Source organism: Nycticebus coucang, chromosome 13, assembly GCF_027406575.1.
Source record: "Nycticebus coucang isolate mNycCou1 chromosome 13, mNycCou1.pri, whole genome shotgun sequence".
NCBI lineage: Eukaryota > Metazoa > Chordata > Mammalia > Primates > Lorisidae > Nycticebus > Nycticebus coucang.
In genome coordinates this window covers 66,363,747-66,391,257 of record NC_069792.1, presented here as the reverse complement: position 1 = coordinate 66,391,257, position 27,511 = coordinate 66,363,747, and the positions used below count along the sequence as shown (strand labels likewise).

The following is a 27,511-nucleotide window of genomic DNA, read 5'->3' as shown; positions in this document are numbered from 1 at the left end:
CACTAAAACTTATGTTGAAATTTGATTCCGAATGTGGCAGTATTTGGAAGTGGAGCCTACTAGGTAGTGTGCAGGTCAAGGGGACAAGGAAGACTTTCTTAAGAAAAGATGAATGCCCTCCCCTTGGGAGTGAGTAAAGTCTAGAATAGGAATGGGTTAGTCTCTATTAGGGAGTGAGTTGTTAATTAAAGTCTGATTTCCTCAGTTTCACTCTCTTTCTTCCTTCCTCTCCATGTGAGCTCTTTGCACAGCCCACTCACCTTTTTCTTTCCCCTATGAATGGAAGCAACATGAGGCTATCACCAGAAGCTAAGCAGATGCCAGTGACATGCTTCTTAAACTTCCCAGTCTGCAAAAACTTGAACCCCCAAACTTCTTTATTAATTATGCAGAGTTGGGTACTCTGTTATAATAACAAAAAATAGACTGAAATATCATGGCACACTGGAACAGAGACCAAAAATCCAGTTAAGTGAACTGCGGTAGAACACAGTGACTGTGCCTCAAAGAAATCAGAAGCCCCACTTCATACATGGAGAGAAGGCCAAAATAGTAGTAGTAATTATGTATATCCAAGTGTTAGATTAGAACTACAGTGTATTTAAAACTCTACGCTAGGCACAATGGCTCACACCTGTAATCCTAGCACTCTGGGATGCCAAAGTGAAAAAATTGCTTTTGCTCAGGAGTTTAAGACCAGTCTGAACAAGAGCAAGACACTGGCTCTAACATTAAAAAAAAGAAGAAGAAGGGAAGAAGGAAGAACAAGAGGAGGAAGAACAGGAGGAAGAGGAGGAGGAGGAAGAAGAGAAAGAAAGAGGAAGGAAGGGAGGAAGGAAGGAAATAAATAAATAGATGGATAGATTAGGTGGGTGTGGTGGCATTTGCCTATAGTCTCAGCTCTTTGGGAGCCTAGGAGGCTGAGGCTGGAGGATCTATCACTTCAGCCCAGGAGTTTGAGTTCACAGTGAGCTATAATGACACAACTGCACTCTAGTCCACTATACTCTTTCAGGGGGAATGGGAGGGAACTCTCTTACAGGAGGACCGTAATGATCCCAGAGACTACAGAACTGTGAAAGCTGAAGGATGGAACAGTCCCAGTTACAGGAAGTACAGAAAGAGAACATACTATCCAGATGGTGGTACCTTACTACAATACTTTGAGGTAATAAAATCAAACTTTTACAGATATTTTATTTATCCTACCAATCCATTAAATGAGATACTACTAGACAAAAAGGTACATATGCAGATTCAAGGACTAAGGTACATTCCTTGCCATGAAGACCATATTGTTCCTTACTACTTACACAAAAGCAAAATTCTCTCCCTGCTTCCTCATCTAGTCACTTTTCAGCCCAATCTAATCTAGATTCCAGTCCACTTTTTAATTCCCATTAAGTTTATCAATGGCCTCCATGTACCTAATATTAATGAACAAAGTTTTGAGTCTTCTTTTTACTTGGGCTCTCAATAATATTTGGAACTATGTGTCACTGCCTTCAATGCCCACTTAGCCTTCATAACACTCTCTTGGTTTTCTTCTTATATCTAGGGTATTTCATTTTCTTTCTCTTTTGAAGGTCAAGACTCAGGACCTCTACTTTTATTAGAGGAGTTCACTTAGGCATTTTCACCCACATCTAACACTTCCCAGGGTGGTGGCTCATGCCTATAATACCAGCACTCTGGGAGATGAACTCAGAAGTTCAAGAAAAGCCTGAGCAAGTAGAGACCCACCTCAACTAAAAATAGAAAAACTAGCAGGTGTGGTGGCAGGCACCTGTATTCCTAGCTATTTGGGAAGCTGATACAAGAGGATCATTTGAGCCCAAGTTTGAGGTTGTTGTGAGCTATGACCATAGCACTCTATCCATGGTGACAGAGTGAAACACTGTCTAAAAAAAAACCAAAACCATACCTAAGGCTTTAATTTCCACCTATACGAAACATAAGTTGCTTATAAACATATTCCTCTAGCTTAGACTTCTCCTCTGAGCTTTGATATTCAATTGTCTAAGTATCTGGATTCCTAACTACCATCTCAAATTCAAAATGTGCAAAATTGAATTTATAGCTTTCCTATGCAAATCAAATTCCCTGACAGTGTTCCTATTTCAGTAAATGGTGCTACTATGAAATTATATAGGCATGGAATCCAGAATTATTCTGAATATGTCTCTCTCCCTCATATTTATCTATCACTAACTCCTTCGCTTTTACTTCCTTCATGTGTGTTGAAGCCTTCCACCTCTCTCCAAATCCAATGCCAATATGATATAGGACTTGCTACCATCAATTTCCACCTAATCCAGAGAACAGTCCCCTAGTTGGATTCTCACATCCACAGTTCTCCCCTTCAATCTATTCTGTACACTACAGGAAAAAGATCTTTTCTTTAAAAAAAAAAAAAAAATCAACTGTTACCTCACTGATGATTGATCTTAAGAAGAAAAATCTTATGAACATCTACAAAGCCTCAAATGTACTGGAGCATATTCATTTCCTTAACCTCATTTTTCCCACTGTTTCTTTTCCCACCTTGTGCTAAAGCCCTTCATTCTTTCAATCCTTTTCCTTTCATCCCATCACAGAATCTTAGTATTTTATACATGTTCTTGCCTCTGGCCTAGAATGGATGTATGAATTGCTGTGAGTACTTTTTTCACTCTGTCCTTTATGTTAACCTTAGGTACCCAGAATAGAATTGACCTAACCTTGTAGCTGCTGCATACTTGGTTCCTATTTTAATTATTTCCCTTCCCAGATTTGATTTCCCTTTCCTCAGATAACCACGCTTGTATATTTACATATGTGGCATTGTGCCACTTACCTATTTCTACTTATTTTGTCCTCCTACTTCAAATTTTTATGTTAAAATCTAAATAGATAAACTGTATCTAACGTACATGGTGCTTACTACATATCAGGTAGATAAATACTATAATTATTGTTCCTATTCTACAAACAAGTTATCTGACACACAGTCACACCACTTTTAAGTGGTGAAAGCCGGGAGACAAGATGGCTAACTGAAGCCAGCTTTCCATAGAGGCTTCTGTCCAGAAGGAGAGTTAAAGGGCAGAAATTTAGCAAGTAACCTGGTGGATTAGAGCTGCACCAAGAGAAACGGTTGAAGAACGCACATCAACCCTGCTGAGGCGAGCTGCGACCCAAGGATACAAACAAAAGGTACAAAATCCATCACCAAGGGGACGGGAGTTCCCACCCCCACAAGAATGGCTTGGAGCACCCCATAAACAAGTAGAGTTCAAAAGGCCTCCCATTATATTCCACAGGAGAGACCCTCAAAAAACTGGACATACTTCCCCTACTAGGGTGCCATGGCGCTCTCCTGCCAGGCATAAAACTATACATGTTCTCTACCTGCAATTCTGAGCTCCCAGCACTCCTCTCCACTCTCACTCTGAGGTCTGGAGGCCTGTCCCCCAGGAGTCCAGATTCGTGGGTATTTTCTCGAGAGGTGTGGACAGGGCATGGACTGCTGCTAGCCAATGCTGATTCTGCGGCACAGGACTGAGGAGAGGACAGTCGGCTGAGAGGGAATCACACCGGAGCCCTGGTGCCCTGATACACAGAGCAGCAGCTGATTTTGGCAACAATAGGGCTCACCCTGGATATTCCGGAGTCACAAACCTTGTCTCTCTGGGCAACCAGAGGAGGCCAGGCATCTTCTCCGGTGGCAGCCCCTGGCAGAAAAGATCTGGGACAGAAACGCAGGCCCCGTGAGTAAAAGGTTTGCCTGAGGTGGTACCGGCCTGGGTGGAGCTGCAGGAACTACAAAATGCATGCACAGAGGCGGAAGACTCCCAGGGGGAGGCTGACCCAGAGGACCACTTTACTGAGCCTAAGACGCACCCAGCCCTCAGGGGATCATCAGCCTAGACAAAGGAGGGCTAAAGGCTAGAACTGACAACTAACCATGCTGCGAATACAAATTACGGGCAGCAGCAAAGACAAGGCCTAAGGCACAGGTTCTCTGAACTCAAAACAGCTTCTCTACTGCAGGGGGATTTAGACGGGACAAAAAATAATTTCATAAAGTTGTTCTGTTTTGTCAATAACATCAATCAGGGGTGGGGCAGGAAATGAGTGAACAGCCCAGCCTCCATCAAGTGCCCCAGGTTGTCAGGCCTCACCTCCCCCTGCCGGATAGTGGCAGAGAGCAGCAGCTTGGCTGAGGAGACGTAGATCTCCCTGTGACTCAGGCAGGTGCAAACCCCTGGAGTATCTGCTCATTGGAGGCAACTGGGTCAGTCACAGCCCTGCAGGGTTATCAGTGATTGGGTGTGACAGAGGTGCACGGTGGGGAAGGAGGCATCAACCTTCCCAGACTAATCTATTTGCTGGGTGGGTCCTCCTGACCTCAGAGAGCACCGAAGAAAGTCATATTTGAGTTCAGTTGTCAGCAGACTCCTGCAATCTAGTTGCCAGAGACCTTTTAAACTCTCCCAGCTGAGACAGATGCTGACTGAGACATGAACCTCTTGAACTGGGCCAATCGCCCAAGGACTATCCAAGTGGTACCGTGGGTGTGTGTATTTAGGAAGGTTTGATTTTCCTTTTCCAATTGTTCTCTGTGGGGGGTGGGGTGACTTAATTGCTGGTATTTCTCCACAGCTGAGACTTCAACCCAGAATAACTGTTTCACTAGGGTCCAACAGAAACCAGCTGAAAACAAAACAGAGCCACATAGCCCCACCACACCAAGCACATCCCCAGTTTCTCAGGCTGTAGCCTGAGATCCTTGGCAAAGCTCCAGGGGAAAAGGTACAGACACCAGTCCCAGCTTTTGGGCAAAGGGCTGGTTAATCACTACTCCTGGAGTCCCGAACCCAATTTTCATTATCTACTCATCTAGTCAAACGGTGTAAAATAATCATGGGGCGGAATCAGTGGAAAAACTAGGGTAACATGAATAAGCAGAGTAGATCAACACCCCAAGGAAAGATATGGCAGACATAACTGAAGATCCCATTCACAAACAGATGGCCGAGATGTCAGAACTCTAGTTCAGAGTTTGGACTGCAAACAAGATTAATAGAATGGAGGGAAAGTGGGAATTGGAAAATCGGGGAGAAATTCAAAAGTTGTCTCAAGAATTCAAAGAATTTAAAGAAAAGATCACCAAAGATTTTGACACATTGAAGCAAGAATTTGCAGCCCTCAAAGATCTGAAAAATACAGTAGAATCCCTCAGTAACAGAGTGCAACAAGCAGAAGAAAGAATTTCTCACGTTGAAGACAAAGCTTTTGAATGCTCCCAAACTCAAAGAGGAAGAGAAATGGAGAGCAAAAACGGATCACTCTCTCAGAGAGCTCTGGGATAATTCGAAGGCGGCTAATATACGCCTCATTGGAATCCCTGAAAGTGATGAAGTGGCTTGGCAAGGCCCAGAGGCTCTTCTCCTTGAAATTATGGAAGGGAATTTTCCAGAAATGCCAAGAGATTCTGAAATTCAGATAGCAGACAGTTTCAGAACCTTTGCACAACTCAACCCAAATAAGATATCCCCCAGGCACACCATAATTAACTTCACTAAAGTTAATATAAAGAAGAAAATTCTGAACGCAGCCAGAAGTAAGAAAACCATAACCTACAAAAGGAAGACTATTAGAATGACTGCAGATCTCTTTGCTGAAACCTTTCAAGCCAGAAGAGGGTGGTCATCGACTTTTAATCTCCTAAAACAAAATAACTTTCAACCCAGGATCCTGTATCCAGCTAAAATGAGTTTCATTTATGATGGAGAAATTAAATACTTTAATGACATTCACATGTTGAAGAAATCTGCCATAAGCAAACCAGCTCTTCAGGATATTCTCAGACCTATCCTCCATAATGTCCTGCCTAACCCTCTACCACAAAAGTAAACTCACTCAGAAATTTTGATCAAATTCCAACTTCCACAGTGGCGAAAGGATTAAAAATGTCCACTGGACTTTTGAAAAACTCGACACCCAAAATTTTACCAGAATTATCAATATTCTCCATTAATGTGAATGGCTTAAACTGTCCTCTAAAGAGGCACAGGTTGGCTGACTGGATACAAAAACTCAGGCCAGATATCTGCTGCATACAAGAATCTCATCTTACCTTAAAATATAAATATAGACTCAGGGTGAAAGGATGGTCGTCCATATTTCAGGCAAATGGAAATCAGAAAAAAGCAGGTGTTGCAATTCTATTTGCAGATACAATAGGCTTTAAACCAAGAAAAGTAAGGAAGGATAAGAATGGTCACTTCATATTTGTTAAGGGTAATACTCAGTATGATGAGATTCATGCACCCAACAAAAATGCGCCTCAATTTATAAAAGAAACTCTAACAGACATGAGCAACTTGATTTCCTCCAACTCCATAATAGTCGAAGATTTTAACACTCCTTTGGCAGTGTTGGATAGATCCTCTAATAAGAAGCTGAGCAAAGAAATTGTAGATTTAAACCTAACCTTCCAACATTTGGATTTAACAGACATCCACAGAACATTTCATTCCAACAAAACAGAATATACATACTTCTCTTCAGCCCACAAAACATACTCCAAAATTGATCACATCTTAGGTCACAAGTCTAACCTCAGTAAATTTAAAGGAATAGAAATTATTCCTTGCATCTTCTCGGACTACCATGGAATAAAAGTTGAACTCAGTAACAACAGGAATCTGCATACTCATACAAAAACATGGAAGTTAAATAACCTTATGCTGAAGATAGCTGGGTCAGAGATGAGATTAAGAAGGAAATTACCAAATTTTTGGAACAAAATGACAATGAAGACACGAATTATCAGAACCTCTGGGATACCACAAAGGCAGTCCTAAGAGGGAAATTTATAGCACTGCAAGCCTTCCTCAAGAGACGGAAAGAGAGGAAGTTAACAACTTAATGGGACATCTCAAGCAACTGGAAAAGGAAGAACATTTCAACACCAAACTAAGTAGAAGAAAAGAAATAACCAAAATTAGGGCATGATTAAATAAAATTGAAAAACAAAAGGATTATATAACAGATCAATAAATCAAAAAGTCGGTTTTTAGAAAAGTTTAATAAAATAGATAAACCTTTGTCTAACCTAACCAAGAAAAAAAGATTAACATATCTAATTTCATTAATCAGAAATGATAAAGAGGAAATGACAACAGACTCCTCAGAAATTCAACAAATCCTTAATGAATATTACAAGAAACTTTATTCTCAGAAATATGAAAATCTGAAGGAAATTGACCAATACCTGGAAGCACGTTACCTTCCAAGACTTAGCCAGAATCAAGTGGAAATGTTGAACAGGCCCATATCAAGTTCTGAAATAGCATCAACCATACAAAATCTCCCTAAAAAAAAGTCCGGGACCAGATGGCTTCACATCACAATTCTACGAAACCTTTAAAGAGGAACTAATACCTATATTACCCAACCTGTTGCAAAATAGAGAAAAAGAAGGAAGACTACCCAACACGTTCTATGAAGCAAACATCACCCTGATCCCCAAACCAGGAAAAGACCCAACAAGAAAAGAAAATTATAAACCAGTATCGTTAATGAATATAGATGCAAAAATATTCAACAAGATCCTAACAAACAGAATCCAGCAACACATCAAACAAATTATACATCATGACCAAGTCAGTTTTAACCCAGGGTCTCAAGGCTGGTTCAATATCTATAAATCTATAAGTATAATTCAGCACATGAACAAATTAAGAAACAAAGACCATATGATTCTCTCAATTGATGCAGAAAAAGCTTTTGATAATATCCAGCATCCCTTCATGCTCACAACACTTAAGAAAATTGACATAGAAGGGACATTTCTTAAACTGATAGAGGCCATCTACAGCAAACCCACAGCCATATCCTATTAAATGGAGTTAAACTGAAATCATTTCCACTCAGATCAGGAAACAGGCAAGGTTGCCCATTGTCTCCACTGCGTTTTTTTAACATTATAATGGAAGTTTTAACCATCACAATTAGGGAAGAAAAGGCAATCAAGAGTATCCATATAGGGTCAGAAGAGATCAAACTTTCACTGTTTGCAGCTGATATGATTGTATATCTGGAAAACACTAGGGATTCTACTACAAAACTCTTAGAAGTGATCAAGAAATAGAGCAGTGTCTCAGGTTCCAAAATCAACATTCATAAATCGGTAGCATTTATATATACCAACAACAGTCAAGCTGAAAAAACAATCAAGGTCTCTATTCCATGCACAGTACTGCCAAAGAAGATGAAATATTTGGGAGTTTATCTGACAAAGGATGTGAAAGATTTCTATAAAGAGAACTATGAAACTCTAAGAAAAGAAATAGCTGAAAATGTTAACAAATGGAAAAACATACCATGCTCATGGCTGGCAAGAATCAACATTGTTAAAATGTCCATACTACCCAAAGCAATATACAATTTTAATGCAATCCCTATTAAAGCTCCACTGTCATACTTTAAAGATCTTGAAAAAATAATACTTCGTTTTATATGGAATCAGAAAAAACCTCGAATATCCAAGACATAACTCAGAAATAAAAACAAAGCAGGAGGAATCACACTACCAGACCTCAGACTATACTATCAAAACAGCATGGTACTAGTATAAAAACAGAGAGGTAGATGTATGGAACAGAATAGAGAACCAAGAGATGAACCCAGCTACTTAGTGTTATTTGATCTTTGACAAGCCAATTAAAAACATTCCATGGGGAAAAGACTCCATATTTAACAGATGGTGCTAGGTGAACTGGCTGGTGACCTGTAGAAGACTGAAACTGGACCCACACCTTTCACCATTAACTAAGATGGACTCTCACTGGATTAACGATTTAAACTTAAGACATGAAACTATAAAAATACTAGAAGAAAGTGCAGGGAAAACTCTTAAGGATATCGGTTTGGTGAATATTTTATGAGGAGGACACCCTCCTCCCCCACCCCGGGCAATTGAAGCAGCTTCAAAAACACAGTACTGGGACCTGATCAAACTAAAAAGCTTCTGCACAGCCAAGAACACAGTAAGTAAAGCAAACAGACAGCCCTCAGAATGGGAGAAGATATTTGCAGGTTATGTCTCCAACAAAGGTTTAATAACTAGAATTCACAGAGAACGCAAATGTATTAGCAAGCAAAGAACAAATGTTCACATCTCAGGCTGGGCAAGGGACTTGAAGAGAAACTTCTCTGAGAACACTTAGAGATCTAAAAATAGACGTGCCATTCAATCCTATAATTCCACTGCTAGGTATATACCCAGAAGACCAAAAATCACATTATAACAAAGATGTTTGTACCAGAATGTTTATTGCAGCCCAATTCATAATTGCTAAGTCATGGAAAAAGCCCAAGTGCCCATCGATCCACAAATGGATTAATAAATTGTGGTATATGTACACCATGGAAATATTATGCAGCCTTAAGGAAAGATGGAGACTTTACCTCTTTCATGTTTACATGGATGGAGCTGGAACATATTCTTCTTAGTAAAGTATCTCAAGAATGGAAGAAAAAGTATCCAATGTACTCAGCTCTACTATGAAACTAATTTATGGCTTTCATATGAAAGCTATAACCCATTTATAACCTAAGAATATGGGGAAGGAGGAGAGGGAGGGGAGGGGAGGAGAGAGGAGGGAAGAGGATGGGCGGAGGGAGGGTGATTTGTGGGATCACACCTACGGTGCATCTTACAAGGGTACATGTGAAACTTACTAAATGTAGAATATAAATGTCTTAACACGATAACTACGAAAATGCCAGGAAAGCTATGTTAACCAGTGTAATGAAAATATGTCAAATGGTATATAATACCAGTGTATGGTGCCCCATGATTGCATTAATCTACACAGCTATGATTTAATAATTAAAAAAAAAAATAAGTGGTGAAAGCCAGATCTAGAGTCAGTGTTCTTCCAGAATCCAGACATTCACCACTATAGTTGATGCATCTACTTCATTCATTTTTTTTTTTTTTTTTTTGGCCGGGGCTGGGTTTGAACCCGCCACCTCCAGCATATGGGACCAGCGCCCTACTCCTTGAGCCACAGGCGCCGCCCTACTTCATTCATTTTAATAGCTATATAATATTTCTGTCTGCATAGCCACATTTTATTCCTGCATTTTTTTAAGTTGACCCTTCATAATTCATTACTCTGTATTTCTATAGCATATTTGTAAGCTCATATAAAGCTTTCTCTCAGGTACATATGCAAAAGTACATGTATAATGCACATACTCAAGTTCACTAACTACTTTGAAACCACTCTCACAAATGGCTTAACCTAATTAGCACACCTGTAAGCAGGAGGGAAGGTTTCAGTTTTGTTTCTTCCTTGCTAATGTATATTGTTCATTTTAAATTTTTCCCGCTTTGACAGATATTAATTGATGTTCTATTTTTTAGTTCACATTTTTCTAATGAAATCCAGCCAGTTGGACTACCCCTCATATGAACTGCCTATTCATACCCTTTACCCAAACCTACTCTGGGGCAGATTTTCTATATTTTTCTTCCTGATTTGCACGAGCACCTTATATATCCTATATGTTAATCCTTGATAGGTTAGACATAATAAATATCTTCTCCCAGTCTGTAAACTGCTAACTTTGTACATGATATACATTGTTAAATAGAAATCTTGAATTTTTAAGATAGTGAAACACATTAATTTCTCTCTTCATCATGTGTGGTTTTAGTGGCTGGCCACTTTAAAAAAGAAAAAATTACTTATGCCTACATCAATCACAAAAAAATCTACAGTTTCTTCTATCAGCTTCATAATTTTGCCTCTCACATTTAGGCTTTTAATCGATCTCAAGTTTATTTTTATAAGTGATGTGATGCAGAGATTTAATTTCAATCTTCTCCATATAGAAATTCTATTTTCCCAGCATCATTTATAAACAGTTTCATCCTTTCTTCCACTGATTTATGATGTCAATCTGTCATATACTAAGTTCCCACATGTATACAGGTCTGTGTATAGACTCTGAATTCTTTTTCACTGATGTTTGCAGCTGTGGGTGGGGAAACTTCAGCCTTAAAGCAAATTGTAGCCTTCTAAGACCTTAAGTACTGAATCTAAATTTTTAACTGAATCTAAATTTTGCAGGACAAGTTCTTTTATTAAAAGTGGTTAAGCAGAGAATGATGAAGCTTTCCTTGCCTCCTTTGATACCTAAAAAGGAAGAAATCTAATGACCACAGGTTCTCCACTCCTGCCAGGGACAGACAACACTTCAACTAAAATGACAGATCCAAAAGATCTTTAAAATATATAATACCTTTCTGGTGATAAAGATCAACAAGTATTTTAGGCAACAAGTATTTTAGGCCTTGTGAGTCATACGATCTCTGTCACAACAATTCAGCTCTGCTGCAGGGATGTGAAGAAAGCCATAAACAATACCCAAACAAATAAGTTTAACCATATTCCAAAAAAACTTTATGTACAAAAAAAAGATACCAGGCAGAATTTGGTCCACAGACCATATGTTGGAGATCTCTAAGGTAAATAAAAGAGATAAAAGATATACTCATAAAATTACTTCAAAAGTTTTATCATAAATAAATATTTAAAAGACATATACAATAATATATCAATTTAAGACTGCTATTTTTTCCATTTTCTTATCTCATAGGCTATTTTATCCAAATTTTTAATGTGTATCTTTTCCAATAATGTGACTGTCATCACTAAGTAAACTCAATAAAGTCAGTGTTTTCCAAAATAATTTTTTTCACTTACAAGTGAAGATAATGGAACTTTTTAAATTCCTGTTTACTGCTGTTCCTGAACATTTTACCCCCAGCTACATAGTTTTGTTCTTGTTGTTGTTTTCCCATACATCTCGTGTGTTTTCTTCTTCTTCACAAGCCAGTTACTTACTTTATTCCTTCTTTAAGTAAACTTTTAGGGGGGAGACAGCATCTCACTCTGTTGTCCCAGGCTAGAGTGCCATGGTCTGAGCTTAGCTCACAACAACTTCAAACTCCTGAGTTTAAGCGATCCTCTGGCCTCAGCCTCCCAAGTAGTCAGGACTATAACCCAAAGGCCCCACTAATTTTTCTGTTTTCAGTAGAGACTAGGTCTTGCTCAGGCTGGGTCTCTCATGAGCACAAGTGATCCTGAGGCCTTGACCTCCCAGAATGCTAGAATTACCAGCATGAGCCATCAGACCCCAGGCCAGTTAAAGTAATCTTGAAAAAGTTGACTATAATTTTCGGGTGGCACCTGTGGCTCAGTCGGTAAGGCGCCGGCCCCATATACCGAGGGTGGCGGGTTCAAACCCGGCCCCGGCTGAACTGCAAAACCAAAAAATAGCTGGGCGTTGTGGCAGGCGCCTGTAGTCCCAGGGAGGCTGAGGCAAGAGAATTGCTTCAGCCCAGGAGTTGGAGGTTGCTGTGAGCTGTGTGAAGCCATGGCACTCTACCGAGGACGATAAAGTGAGATTCTGTCTCTACGAAAAAAAAAAAGAAAAAGTTGACTATAATTTTCAACGCTTGTCATTGTGAGGTCATACGACTGTGAATTTCTAGTTGTGATGTTAAATTTCTTTTATTTTTATATGTATAGCTACCCAAAACTAGAATTATTGTTTAAGGTCCTTCCAGGATAGTATATTTTCTCCAATCAGTTCTTTGTAATTTAAAGTTGTGATAGGCATAAAGTGAAGAATACATTTCAGCCTTAAGTACTCAGATCCAAAGCATGAAATGTGATGAAGAATTCAGCAAGGTGCAAGTATTCTCATTTGGAATAAAGTATGTACGGGGGAACAGTAAGAAAAGAAATACAAGAGAAGAAGTTAAAAAGGCAGCTTGAGGGAGAGTATCTTGAATTATAAGCTAATGATTATTTCCCATATTATTGGATATCTAACTTAGTTTGTGACATCACAAATTATAGAAATCAGTAAGTCAATGCTGAGAAATATTACAAAATTTTCTCAAATAAATCAGATATTTGGTTCATTCTTCTTAAGCTAACACTATAGCTCAAAACCATTTTTGAACTATTGCCAAACAAAAACATTGAAAGACTGTATATCAAAAATCCTATGAAGCTCTTTACCAATATTAACCTTTCACCTTTAATATGTATCTTTAATACACATGGCTTTGGTTGTCTGCTTATGAGAATGAATACTATATCCAAAAGACAATAAAATTGAGGAAGTCTACTACCTCAAAAAACATTTACAAAATGATTAGATGTAGAATCTTGGAATTAAAATTACTATTCCATTTACAAAATGAAACAATCTTGATGCTAGACAGTGAAATTAAAAATACATAAAAGTACAAGCACAGTTTATTATTGACATGAGGAAATAAATTCATTCTCAGTATATAAATACCCTTTCCTGTCTCTGAAGGGAAAATGTGCTTCATGGCTTCTCTGAAATTTGCTTCTTGAAGAAAAGTATGAAACAAGTTCAATTCTGAAAAAACAGATAACGATAAAATAGGAAAATCATTTCAAGTCCATTATATGTATTCCACCTGTAATTGCCTTCTACTTAACCAAAATAAAGTACTTCTTTGAAAAAGGCAATGGAAACTAAAACACTTTTATTTACTGTTGCCTGAGTAAAAGATCATGTGATCTTAATATAAAAAAGAGTAAAAGAAAATAAAAACTCATGTAATTTTACAAATTACATGAACTTAATTGTAGTTAATCTCAGCTAATGTAGTTAACTGCGAACTTTAAACTATTCCATAATGCACAGAGTTCTAAGATATAAGTCAAATCATGTCACTCCTCTGTGTTCTTTAGCTTGGCATGCCTTTTTTCCCTTTCTAGGCCAGATGCAGAGGCACCAAAACATAAAATGATAAGGCCTACTCAAGAAACAGCACTTACAGCATTACCAAATAAACAAATATGAAACTAGACACACAGATAACCTGACATGGTCACCAGCTTTAATATTTTTAAGTATTTTACATAGCTTAAGTACTTTACTTTCACAAGTAACTACAAAATTCTCCTCCAATGTAACCGGGGAAAAAATAATGCCAGAATGAATATAGCAGCACTATTCATAATAGCCAAAAATCAGAAACAAACCCAAATGCACATAGATAAATTATATGTGGCATATATGTTCTGATACTGGAATATTACACAGGAATAATAAATGAAATACAGCTGCATGCAATCTCTATTGAAAAGTCATGCTAACAATTAGCACTTCAGTAAAAGCTCCAAAGTGTTGATCCTTGGATTCATTTTTACAACAAAAAAGACACTGTTTCTCAGGCTTAGAAATTCTGCTTCATGGGAAGACTTTAAACAGAAGGGTCTTAAGACTACTCCAGAAGTAGATGATCTTTGGAAAAAACAACTAACCAGTGACTCCTACATCAAGCAAATGACAAACCAAAGTGAAAAGGTACACAAAGAAAGGAGGCTTCAAGGGAGATAGGAGGAAACCCTAGCCTATTGAACAAAGAAGTCTGGAAGGCCCATTGAAAGATTAAGAGAACACGGTCATCAGCACTCAACAGTTCTCACCAAAAAAGGGGAAAGAATGTGAGAATGTAACCTAGATAACCAAAGACCAATAGAAAAGGACAATGAGCAATAACCAACAGAGAAGGACAATAATGCCTTGATGTACAGAGAGGCCAATGAAAGAGTTGCAACCAAAGGGAGAGAAAGAATATTTATACTTCTGCACTGCCCTTGCATATCTCACCTCTTGTAATTCAGAGGGACTCACTTCCAACTAACTCTCTTTGTTAGTGCTCTAAGCTTTCTCTTTGTTCTTAAATAAAATTTATCTTTGTTACACTGAAACTTGTGCAGGTTACTTTTGCTTCTGTTCACATTGCCTGTGGCACGCCAGTTTTATTTTTGGTTTCCCCCCACTTTTGCTTTCAATTCCCACCATAACTAAGTTGAACTTCCTAGTTTGGCTGAATAATCAAACCAGGTTAACTGGGTTTGAGGAACCAGGACCCAGGACCCCCAACACAAAGTCTGTAACTCCTACCCGAAAACAGAAAAGGATTGATTTTCTGATATCTCCTTTATATAAAAATCTTTTGTTTTAGGTGGTGCCTGTGGCTCAGTGAGTAGGGCACTGGCCCCATATACCAACGGTGGTGGGTTCAAACCCAGCCCCCGCCAAACTGCAACAAAAAAATAGCTGGGCATTGTGGCAGGCGCCTGTAGTCCTAGCTACTCAGGAGGCTGAGGCAAGAGAATCGCCTAAGCCCAAGACTGGAGGTTGCTATGAGCTGTGACGCCATGCCACTCTACCAAGGGTGACAAAGTGAGATTCTATCTCTAAAAAAGAAAGAAATAAAATAGAATAGAATAAAATAAAAGCTTTTGTTTTCTGTCAATCTAATTTATTACTGTCTTTTGACATCCCTGCTGATCAACTAAAGCTTTTTCAGTATGGTTTTACGTACTTTCACTTTTTCTAGATAACTTCCACTGTCATCACTCTCTTAATTTCCTTTAGTTTTTTTTCCTTGCTACCTAAAAGAAAGCAAAAATCTCCCTGTAAACCCACTAACAAAACTTAATAGCTGTTCCTTAAAAAATTACAAAAGCAAATTTCCTTCCTGAAAACACTGTGTATTGGAATAATCTCCATGCTATTAATCCTAACCTTCAGTCCAATAGTGCCAAGGGTAGGGGCTAGTGTTGGAGCTATTCTTGCTGTAGTAGCCATTCTTTTGGCAAATCTTTTGTCTTCTGGCATCCTGTAAGTTCCACCTCATTGCAATAAATGAGAATCAAATTTAAACTAACTGTAATAGATGTAATTGGTACTCATTATACAAAGGTTGACTTTCTGAGCACATGGAAAGACATTCTAGACTTTCCTGCAATTAGTTTGGAGCCTGTAACACTTTTTAGGCAATAAGCTATGAGCTAAAGTGACCTATGTCATTTCCACCTTACACAAGAATAAGCTTGAGTTCTCCCTTCTCTCTCTTCCACTAATGCAGCAATCCTGGAAGCTTTTGTGTTTCAGATGGTTTACCACTAAACAGTAGCAGACTAAATCTCTGAATTGCCACTTGAAAAAGAATCTTCCAAAAATTTTATAAATAAGTCTCCGTCTTTTATGGACCTATGCCTTTGGGCTGTAACCTTCACATGTACTTCTCAGCTTCTTTTCTCCCCTAGGTAAGACAGAACATCTAGAGGGGATTGGAGTTAAGTATTTTCCTTCTCTCATGTTAGGTAGGCTCTGGTAAAGTCATTTCTCTTGAGGGAATGTAGAGAACAGAAAGTTGGGAGTATTTTAAGATGGTTACTTCCCCTCCCCCTGCTGGAAGCATGAGGGAATTTTCTCTGATCTTTGAAAACCTGATGGGGCTACTAAAGGTAAAACTCTGAAAATAGTTTAAGTTAGTCCACATTCAGCTTTTAGTAATTTATCAACTGCAATTTAAGTTTTCCTAATAGACCCTGGTTCCACCGGTTCCTGCTCCCAGTAAATTGCAATTCTCTGTATTTGCTTCTCTCCAGAAGTCTCCACTATATTGCTTTTAATTGCCCATCCATATATCTTTTTTTCACAGTTGACTGTCAAGCATTTGAAAGCAGGAAGCATAGCCCTTTTATCTTCAATATGAGAATTTGTTCAGGCTCATTCATGGACCTTCTTATCTGCTATTCATCACACACTATCTAGGTTATTTTCTGTATTTTTCTACTTTTATGTACCACCCTGACAGCTCCCAAAAATATCCAGTTTGTCCATATCTCTCCATCAATCTTGGCTAAATTCATAGACATGTTAAATTTACAAGTTCAAAACTTTAGTTTCTACTCCAAATCTGTTCATCTTCTCCCCTTCTTGATCATATTTAATAATACCACTCAAGAAATACAGAAATCATCTTTATTTCTTTTCTCTTCCTTTAATAAGTTCTTCTAAATCTATTCCACTGACAAATCATGTCATTTCAACCTCCAAATACACATATATATCCAATCCAACTCTCTCCATTATAATCAACATGGTCCAAGTTATTATGACCACTACCAGTCCTCAAAAAAAGCTTCCTCCTTTCTATTTTCACCCACTCTACTTACAGAGCAGTTAGACTAATCTTTATACATAAATGAAATGACTACTAAAACAAGTGGCTCAATCAATTTTCTATGCCTCAAAGTCAAAGTTGATAGTGTTTATTCTACTTACACCTATTATTTTGCATCAATCCTCCCAAATCAAACATGTCACGTCCATATTTAAAACTCTTTAATACCTTATCTTGCCTTTATACTGAGACTCAGATTCAAACTCTGTATCATCCTCTATAAAAGCACTGCCTTATCCAAAAACTACCTCTAAGACCTCATCTCCTGCCACACTCTCCTTCTTGTCTGCTATATACTACAGTCATACTATGTATTTGCACTTAAAATTTTCTTACTTTTAATATTATGGTAAGTATTAGAAATGCAAAGTTAAAATAATAGTTGCATTACAAAACACTTATCATTTTTCCTAGTATCTCCATCATTAATTATCCAGAGGCCTGTTCTATACCTTACATGTAACCTATGTTATATCGCCTCCATAAGTAAATTTTATTCATTTTGATGCTGATACAAAAAACAAAGTGAAAGAGAAAAGAAAAAGTAAAATTACTAAATTTGTACATTAAGCAGTTTCTATAAAAGTTGAATGAAATGACTACTAAAACAAGTGGTCAATCAATTTTCTTTTTTTTTTTTGTTTTTTTTTCAAGTTTTTTTTTTTTTTTATTGTTGGGGATTCATTGGTCAATCAATTTTCTATGCTTCAAAGTCAAAGCTGGATAGTGATCTACTTATCCCTATAATTCTGAATCAATTCCCCAAATCAAAATTAGCAAATTTTCCCATTAAGCTAAAGAATATGAAATAAACTCCAAAAATAAAAACCTTAAGAAGCCTACAAGATTAGAGATATGAGCAACCACAAAACGGGATTTATATAAATTGACTAAAATAGAATTACTGTTCAAGAAATACAACAGATTTTAATATTGGCTATCTGATTGAATATTTATTTAGTTATTCCACTACAAAAATATCTACGCAGAGTAAAAAAACGCATGTTTTACTTTTTAACATTTAAATTTTAAAACAAATATCTGGAATTGGTCTCAGAAATAATTTTATGGATGAACAGTAGAAGGTAAGCAGATAGGAAACTATCCCACTTGAACGGTAGTCAGAGTAAGAAATAAATGAGATAACCCAGAAAGAAGTCTTAGATCTCTGAATGAAAATAAAGTGAATTAAAGGAGATTTAGAAGTAACCTTGGTCTATAGTTCTGAAAGATAAAAGGAAAGTTCCTAGAAAATGATATACCAGAAATCTTTAGTATAACAAGAATGTAAGAGAAGGTAACTATGAGGAAAATCTATTGATTCTGAATTTCTAAAACTGCATAAATCACAGAGCAAACTGAATGAATTAGTTGTCAAAGAAGCCTTAATGGAAAGGTTTGAAAACATCCAAAGTCCCTATCTTTTCTCCTACCATCTTCCTACCCCAAAATCAAAGCAGACTGAATTAAAATCTGAATGTAAAGCTAATGTCTTTAGTGAAGTAGAGACATTTCTTTTCAAACTTGCTTTGATGTGTGTTTGTGCCAATCAAATGTCACTTTATTCCAATAATCTAAAGATTACTTTTTCAAGTTACTAACAAAATGTCATTTTATTTAATAGCCATTGTAATCTAATATATAATATGATACAATCTTAATTATTTTCTAAAACTCACATAAAATACATGACAAAAGTCATTTAAAACTAAGGCAATATTACACCTAGTTATGTTTTTTTTATTAGTATTAGATCATAGCTGTGTACATTAATGCGATCATGGGGCACCATGCACTGGTTTTATAAACAGTTCAACACATTTTCATCACACTGGTTAACATAGCATTCCTGGCATTTTCTTAGTTATTGTGTTAAGACAATCACATTCTGCATTCACTAAGTTTCACATGTACCCTTGTAAGATACACCACAGGTGTAATCCCACCAATCATAGTTATGTTTTGTTATTTTAAACTTCAGGGCTTTAGAGAAAAATCAGCAAGGTAATGACATTGGGTAGTGTTTTAATATATACTGATTAGAAAAGGAATTGTGAAATTAAATATTACTCCTATGTCATATTATTCTTATATCACAAAAGAAAAGAATTTTTAAAACCAGTTGTGAAGAAATATTTATTGATTTCCTACTATCAGGCATTCTATTTTGATAGATGCCAGAGACAAAGCAGTAGACATACATGGCTCTGACTTTAACAATCTTAAATACAGCAAAAGTTTCAATCTTAGAACTACCTATTACCTGTCAGGAATAATATATTGCATTATAGTTTAACTTCAGTTGAAAGTGAAACACTGACAAAACGTAAAAAAACATGCAAATTAGCGTTAAACGGATGAAGGGATTATTTTCATGAACAGCAAGAAGACAAAAAGACATTTAGCTTTTAGTTTGCATTAAAGTCAAATTAGGAATGAGTGTTTCATCCTACTAGTTATTCTCGTTTTCTCCTAAAGTTCATGTCACTTCTCAATTTTCCTATTCTTACAGCCAAACCATCTTTTCTAAAAGCATAATTCCAACTTAAAAGAAGCACAGAGTCTGAGTAATTAGAGCATTTCTGAGAATGATGGTAATTGTCAGGGAAGACTGGAGTTTAAATATATACAGACTTTCTCACATTCCCACTTACTTCTACTTCATAACATAATTACTACTACTTGCACGAAGGTAAATGATACAAGTGTGAATGACTTTTTAAAGAATGTTTTTTAATCAGAGAACAACTACAAGAAATGGAATCACCATTTTTTTAATGTTCCGGTCAATATGATAATAAATTGCTGCATTTCCCAAATTATGTTTCAAAACCTAATGAAATGCTCACTATAAACAAGATTTAGTGGTCAAAGAAGTTTAGTAAACAGTATATATTTTAATACCCTGGAAGCATATTTAGGGTCTTAGAATTATTACAATAAACAAACCTGCTTAATTTTTTGAGACTGAGTCTCACTCTGTCTCACTCTGTTGCCCATGGCTAAAGTGCCATGGCATTAGCCTAGCTCATACTCCTGAGTTCAAGGGATCCTCCTGCCTCAGCCTCCTGATTAGCTGGGAATACAGGTACCTGTCACAATGCCCAGCTAATTTTTCTGTTTTTAGTAGAGACAGGAGTCTCACTCTTGGCTCAGGCTGGTCTCAAACTCCTGAGCTCAAGGGATCCTCCTGTGTCAGCCTCCCTGATGGTATTATAAGCATGAGCCACTCTGAGTGCTACCCTGTTTCCCTGAAAATAAGACATCCTCCAAAAATAAGACCTATTTACAGGAATGATAAGACATCCCCTGAAAATAAGACCTAACGTGTCTTTGGGAGCACACCTTAAAATAAGACACTGTCTTATTTTCAGGGAAACAAGGTAGGATTACAAGCATGAGCCACTGTGCCCGGCCTGCTTAACCTTTTTAAAAATAAAATTTCCAAAACTATTTGACCAAAGATTAAGTTTAGGGGTTAATACATTTTACCATCCTCTCAAACTACTGCTGAAAGACCTACACGTGATATACATTGCATCACTGGAGAAAGATATTTTACTGGAAAAATATCGTTTACATTATTCAAACTAAAATGAGAGGGGCATTACTTCTCCTTTTTTACTACCCTAATAATTAGCCTCCCTTTCTTTTTAGACTTCCATGGGATGATTAAAGGTAATAATATTAAATCCTAACCTAACAATTTTCCTTTGTGAGGGCATATTAATGCAAGGGCAGTATTTTAACACATACTCTTCAGTATGTTATACTACTAGAGATAATATTTAGTCTACATAGATCAGCTTACTTACGTCTGGGGCTCCTTTTCATTTTGTTGTTTTTGCTGGGGCTGAAGAACGTTATTTACCAGTTCAGTGATCCCACTAAAGGGAAACCACCTGTTTAAATAAGCAAATAATGTGACTGAATAACCAAATGAATAACAATGTAGGTTACATGTTTTCTTATCCATAATAGAAATACACAGGCACAATAGCTACAGCCAATGGAAATGTGAGCTCCAATTATCACCCAGGCAGTCAGAATGTAGAGAAATTAAGTTTAAACACTTAGCTAGTCCACAAGCAGGCAGCAAGAAACTATACCAGTCACTAAGTGATGAAGTGAGAAGCTACAGGCAGCTCTCTTACAAGCTAGAGAGTCAGAAAGCAGAAGACACACTAGCTGCAGCCTATCCAGTATTAGTGTAAGCTAATACCATCAAAGGCCCAGAAAGCAGAATGTGGCAAAGGTAACAGAAGTCAAGCCTACTGCACTCTTAATACATTTACTTACTGTGTCGGTTGTGGTTTGTGTTCTTCTTTGACCCTAAAAAAATAAGTTTGCACAACTGAGTGCACTGTACTTCGAAGAGATTTCTAGCTACAGATTTGTGGTCACAGAAAACGGACAAACAATAAAGAATTATTAAGCTTAGTGCTTTGCCATATATTTGGAATTATATATTTCAATTCTACACACACACTAAAAGAAGTTGGATCATTTGTTCTTAACAAAGGACTAATATTAAAACTTTACATCTGTTTTAAAGGCATGCTTTGGTTCTAAAGTTTTCTGCATATTTTTATTGATATTCATGCTTTTAAAATAATCACTTTAAGATACCATACTGAACATTTACATTTAGTTAAGTAAAAATAAATTTCATTTTTATTTCTTAAAATTTCTTTCTTCATATAAGTGAAGTAAAGGCATACTACTTTAAATAAAACATGGGGTTTTATTTATGTATTTTTAAATATCTTACATTTGAATTTCTTCATGATTAAAGAAGCACATAAAGGAATTAGGGATTATACATTCAATCTTTCTAAAAATAGCTATTAAAATAACTGTGTATATTAAATTAAAAATTGTTATAAGTTAAACTATTCATATAACTCTACTAGAATGAAAATGAAATAAATAGTAGATAAAAAACTATAATTGAGTCAGTGCTTCACTTCTAGTGCTGAGGTACAATAAAATCTTATCCAAATATCTTGAGTGTACAGAAAGAAATCCTGTTTCCAGTTCTCTGAAGTGAGAAGTTAATTTTTATATTATGAAATTCTATAAATTCATGGTCAGAAACTGATTAAGAAATAAATGGTCATTCATGATTGATATGATGAGAAAGATTAGGTACACCTAACTAAAGAAAAAAAAAATCCCACCTCATGTAACATGCTTGAGTCATTCGTGGGATTAGTATTATTCACTTCCCGTTATGTTTCTTTATTAAAATTAAATTATTCCTTCAGCAGACCTATTAGTGTGATGCTCTCACAACATTCATGAAATTAAAGAGAAACTGGCCTAATATAGATCACTGGATATCAAAATGTAATAAACCTGGATATTTAAAAGGTAGAGAAACATCATACACAAGGGTAGTGAGCCCTTTGAAATATGGCTTCTCACAATCTGCCTAGGATTCATCCTGAGAGATAAACTGATTATTCAACGAACAACTGATTAGCTTTTCCTTTCTCAAAGGAAGACTACAAATTAGTAACTAAAACTAGTCACCAAAATCTAAGACTTTCATTAGGAAGTTATACCCAATGCTGTAAACTAAATCCCTCCTTAAGAGCAAATGGATTTATCATACTTTTATACTGTGTTCATTCTTTAATGACATAATAAATAAAAGGCACACTCTTAGCCATTTTTGTAACCAAATGAATATAATTGGTAATTACATATCTCTATAGTTAACCATTAAAGAAAATATCCTGTGTTTTCTGCATAAACACCAGAGTGTAATATCTTTATATGCTAGAAACAAAGCCACGGCATATTTAAATATAATGGATTGATATTTAGAGGATTGTATTTTAACACCAAATATCACATGAATAATCAAACACAAGCCAAGTACTAGATTCTATATAAAAAATTTCTATTTCTTTGAGAATTAAGACAAAAATCTGTTTAGAACAAAATATTCACAAATGGATAAAGACAACAACAAAGAAAGATTACCACATGAGTTCATCAGAAAAAAGAACCATTAAAATGACCCTTCATCAAAGAGAAGTATGTTAAGAACAACAAATTTTGAAAAAAATACATAAATGAGAAGATATATGTTAAAGAAATACTGAGAGAGAATCGGTAAGATATCATGATACTCTTAATCAGAGATAAATGCTTTTATCATAGACATTGATATTAACCTATAAATCAGTTTCTAATATCAAAATCTTTACTTGAAAATAACAGACATATACATCTATATTACCACAACAGAAATTATTTCTTGGCTTCGTAAAAATATCTACATATAAAATTTACAATATTTGTATCACGTCCCCAAATAAAATATGTATTCTATATATTGCAGTATAAATATTTAAAATGTCTTTAAATAACATCAAGAGTATATAATTATTCTCCCCTTTGCCATTTTTTAATTTTTTTATTTTTAATTATTATGGGATTACAGGATACATGTAATATTTTGATACAAGTATACAACGTGAATTAATTAAATCAGAGTAAATGGGGTATCCATCACCTCAGGCATTTAACATTTCTTTGAGTTAGAAATTCTTTTATTTACGTTAAAGTATACTCTACCTTATCATTGATTACAGTCATATTTATAGTCATGCTATCAAATACTATTCACTTTATCTAATTATCTAACTATATTTTTTCACCCATTAACCATCCTCACTTTATCACTATCTTCCCATTACCCTTCCCAGCCTCTGGTAATAGTCTCCATGAGATTAATTCTTCTGAGTAAGAACATGTGAGATTTGTCTTCCTGTACTTGGCTTATTTCATTTAACATAATGTTCTCTAGCTCCATCCATGTTGTTGCAAATGGCTGGACTTCATTCTTTTTTGTTTGCCTATATTTTAGATAAAATCAAACTTCAAAATATCTGACCAAAATTAAAATTCATGTTGAGATAATAAGTGAAGAATTGGTAATTCGAAAAAGTAATTACAGCAATATTTTTCTAACAGTACTCTAACATTATTGACAGTGAACTCTTATGTTCATATATTCTAAAAAGCTTATGAGGGGATTCTGGTGTCAACACTGACATATAAAGAACTTGTAAATTACCACTTCCATACTCAAACAAATACTAAACAAACTGAAAAATCATCAGAAAATTAAGGTGACAGGTCAAATTTCTGTCACAAAAACTAGACAGACAAGCAAATGCAGAGTTTCATAGCTTACCAGGAGCAGAGGCCTAGGAGCAAAAGCCTCCAGGTGGAACCTGTAACTACACAAATACTTTAAACTAAAATTAATTGCTGCAGGTTCAGTGTGAACTACATTTAAGTTTAAAATTCCAGATCTTAGGTCTCAGTGTCAGGGGTGCCACAACACTTTCAGAAGTTTTATCTCCTGAGGTCTACCAGGTTTTCCTGTGACAATCAGAGAAAAATCCTCTCCTACATCCAGGAGGAAGAAGGGAAAAGTAATCATTTTGAAATACACCCAGAACTCTCAGTTCTCTTTAACAAGGCCTTCTCTCAAATAAAATTATTTTATCAGAGATAAACTATCTGGGATTTTACCAAAGCCTAACAATCCTGGAGAAAGTAAATACCCAACTCCATCCCTCTCTATCCTTCAATGTAGAGAAAGGGAAATGCTCAACTCCATTTATTTGAAGACTGGGGTCAAAGTATAGGATTACCAAATGTTTCTCCTCCCTTTACACCTATCACCAAATGAAGAGACTTTTTAGATAAGAAACTACTCAGTAATGAATGTCCATAGAAAACAGGAAGGGTGGCCGGGCATGGTGGCTTGCTGTGGGAAGCCCAGGCGGGTGGATTGCCTGAGCTCAGAGGTTCGAGACCATTCTGAGCTGGAGTGAGCCAGAGACTACCGTCTCTACCAAAAAAAGCAGGGCATTGTATCAGGCACCTGTAGTCCCAGCTACTTGGGAGGCAGAGGGCAAGAGAATCACTAAAGGAAAAAAAGAAAAAAAAATTTGATAAAAAAAAATCTTCAAACTAAGATGAGTGAAAGCCAGTTGAAATCGAAAGCAAAATTTAAAAAAAAAAAACAGGAAGGGTGACAAACATGAAGACAATAGATAAAATTTTAGTCTCTAACACCACAGCTATAACTAAAGAGTAAACACAACCATTGCTATACAAAACGGTGAACACAGCCTAACTCTTAACCAGATAAACACAAAACCTTACACTAACAGCCTATCTACCTAAGGTCCTTTTATTCAACAAACTATGTCCAGCTTTCAATAAAAAATTATATGGCATTCTAAAAGGCACAAAAAAAGGAGATTGAAGAGACAAAGCAAGTATCAGATATAACTCAGATATGGCAGAAATTTTAGAATTATCAGACTTGAAAAAACAACTACAATTAGTATGCTATGGGTTCCAATATAAAAAGTTGACAACATGCAAGGACAAATGGGTAGTGTGAGCAAACAGAGGGAAACTCCAAAACAATCAAAAAGAAATACTAAAGATCAAAAACTCTAAAACAGAAATTAAGAATGCTTTTGATGAGTATTGTTTTGTATTATAATATCTTATCTACTCATCAGTATACAAGACTTGTCCAAGGAAAGAATCAAAGAGCTTAAAGATATGTCAATGCCAACTACCTTTTGGTAGTTTCTACATTTGTGGAAAATAAAGAGACAAAAAAGTGAAAAAGATGGAACAGAATATCTAAGAACTGTTGGACAATTACATAGGCTATAATATAGGTACAATGGGGATAGTAGAAGGAGAAGAAAAGAACAGTAGAAATATTTTAAGTAATAATGGGCAAGAATTTTCTAAAATTAATAGACCATACCACAGATCCATGAAGCTCAGAGAACACCAAGCAGAATAGATACACCCCAAAATTTACACTTAAGCATATTCCATTCAAACTGCAGAATATCAAAGACAAAGAGTAAATTTTGAAAAAAGCCAGAGGAAAACTAAATCCCTAATCTACCAAGAAACAATGTAAGACTTACGTCAAATTCATTTTATTGCAAGCAAGAAGAAAGCAGAGTGAAATATTTTAAATGTCGTATTAAAAACCACTACCTATAATTTTACATCCAGTGAAATTATCCTTGAAAAGTGAAGGAAAAAGAAATACATTCTCAAACAAACAAAAATTAAGGACAGTTGTCACTAGTAGATCTGCCTTTCAAGGGATATTAAAAAGTTCTTCCAGCTCGGCATCCGTAGCACAGTGGTTACGGCGCCAGCCACATACACCAAGGATGGCAGGTTCAAACCTGGCCCGGGCCAGCTAAACATCTACAACAAAAAAAAATAGTCAGGCATTGTGGTGGGCACCTGTGAGCCCAGCTACTTGGGAGGCTGAGGCAAGAGAATCACTTAAGCCTAAGAGTTTGAGGTTGTTGTGAGCTGTGATGCCATAGCACTCTACCAAGGGCAACATAGTAAGACTCTGCCTCAAAAAAAAAAAAAAAAAAAAATTTTTTTTCTTCCAAGAGAAGAAATTTATATAGGTTAGAAATTCAGATCCACATTTTTTTTTTTTTTTTTTTGCAGTTTTTGGCCAGGGCTGAGTTTGAACCTGCCACCCCCGGCGTACCAGGCCGTCACCCTACTCCTTGAGCCACGCACACCACCCCAGATCCACATTTTTTAAAAGAAAGAGCAAAGAGAAGGAAAAAGGAGACTAAAATAAAATATTTTATTTTTCTTATTCTTAATTAATATAATATATCACTTGGTCAAAATAATAATAGCAACACTGTATTCTACAAGTGTAGCTCATGGATAAGTGAAATGAATGACAACTTTATAAGGCACAGATGGAAAGAATTGACAGTACTCTGTTACACTCCCTATAAAGTGGTAGAGTGTTATTTCAAAGTGGACTTAGACTGGTTGTAAATGTACACTGCAATTCTTGAGCAACTACTAAAAAATAGTTTAAAATGAAGTATGTGCTAAGAGAACTGATGTGTTAAGAGAAGAGACAGAATCATATCAAATGCTAAAGTAAACCAAAGAAGGAAGAGAAAAAGTAGAAGACAACAAAAAAAAACAAAAAAGAAAGAACCCCCTGTCTCAGCCTCCCAAGTAACTGGGACTATGGGCATCTACCACAATGCTTGGCTAATTTTTCTCTTTTTAGTATAAGACAGGGTCTCTCTCTTGATCAGGCTGGTCTCCAACTCCTAAGCTCAAGGGACTTCCACCTGGGCCTCCCAGAATGCTAGGATTATATGTGTGAACCACTTTGCCCAACCTAAAAAGGGATAATTAATTTTTTAATTTAATTTTGAAAAGTATACTCTTATTAATTGAATAAACACTATATGCAAGAGCCAGATACTTTCCATATTTTATTTAATTCACTTAATTTCTTCATTTGGTATTATCACAATTTTATCAATTACCAACAAAGGCATATAACAT

General features: G+C 36.3%; 1 protein-coding gene across 31 annotated transcripts in view; it reads right to left on the bottom strand.

The window, feature by feature from the left end:
• The window catches only part of RIMS2 (regulating synaptic membrane exocytosis 2), a 683,906-nt gene that overhangs the window by 561,644 nt on the left and 94,751 nt on the right, over nt 1-27,511 (bottom strand). For 18 of the 31 annotated variants that reach the window (XM_053559665.1, XM_053559666.1, XM_053559708.1 and 15 more), the window contains exons 2-3: nt 21,398-21,430; nt 20,914-21,000 (exon numbers count right to left, since the gene is read on the bottom strand). The exons of the other annotated variants lie outside the window; for them this stretch is intronic. In XM_053559665.1, the coding sequence (XP_053415640.1) occupies nt 20,914-21,000; nt 21,398-21,430 (120 nt within the window). The remainder of the gene's footprint in view (nt 1-20,913; nt 21,001-21,397; nt 21,431-27,511) is intronic. 31 annotated transcript variants of the gene reach the window in all.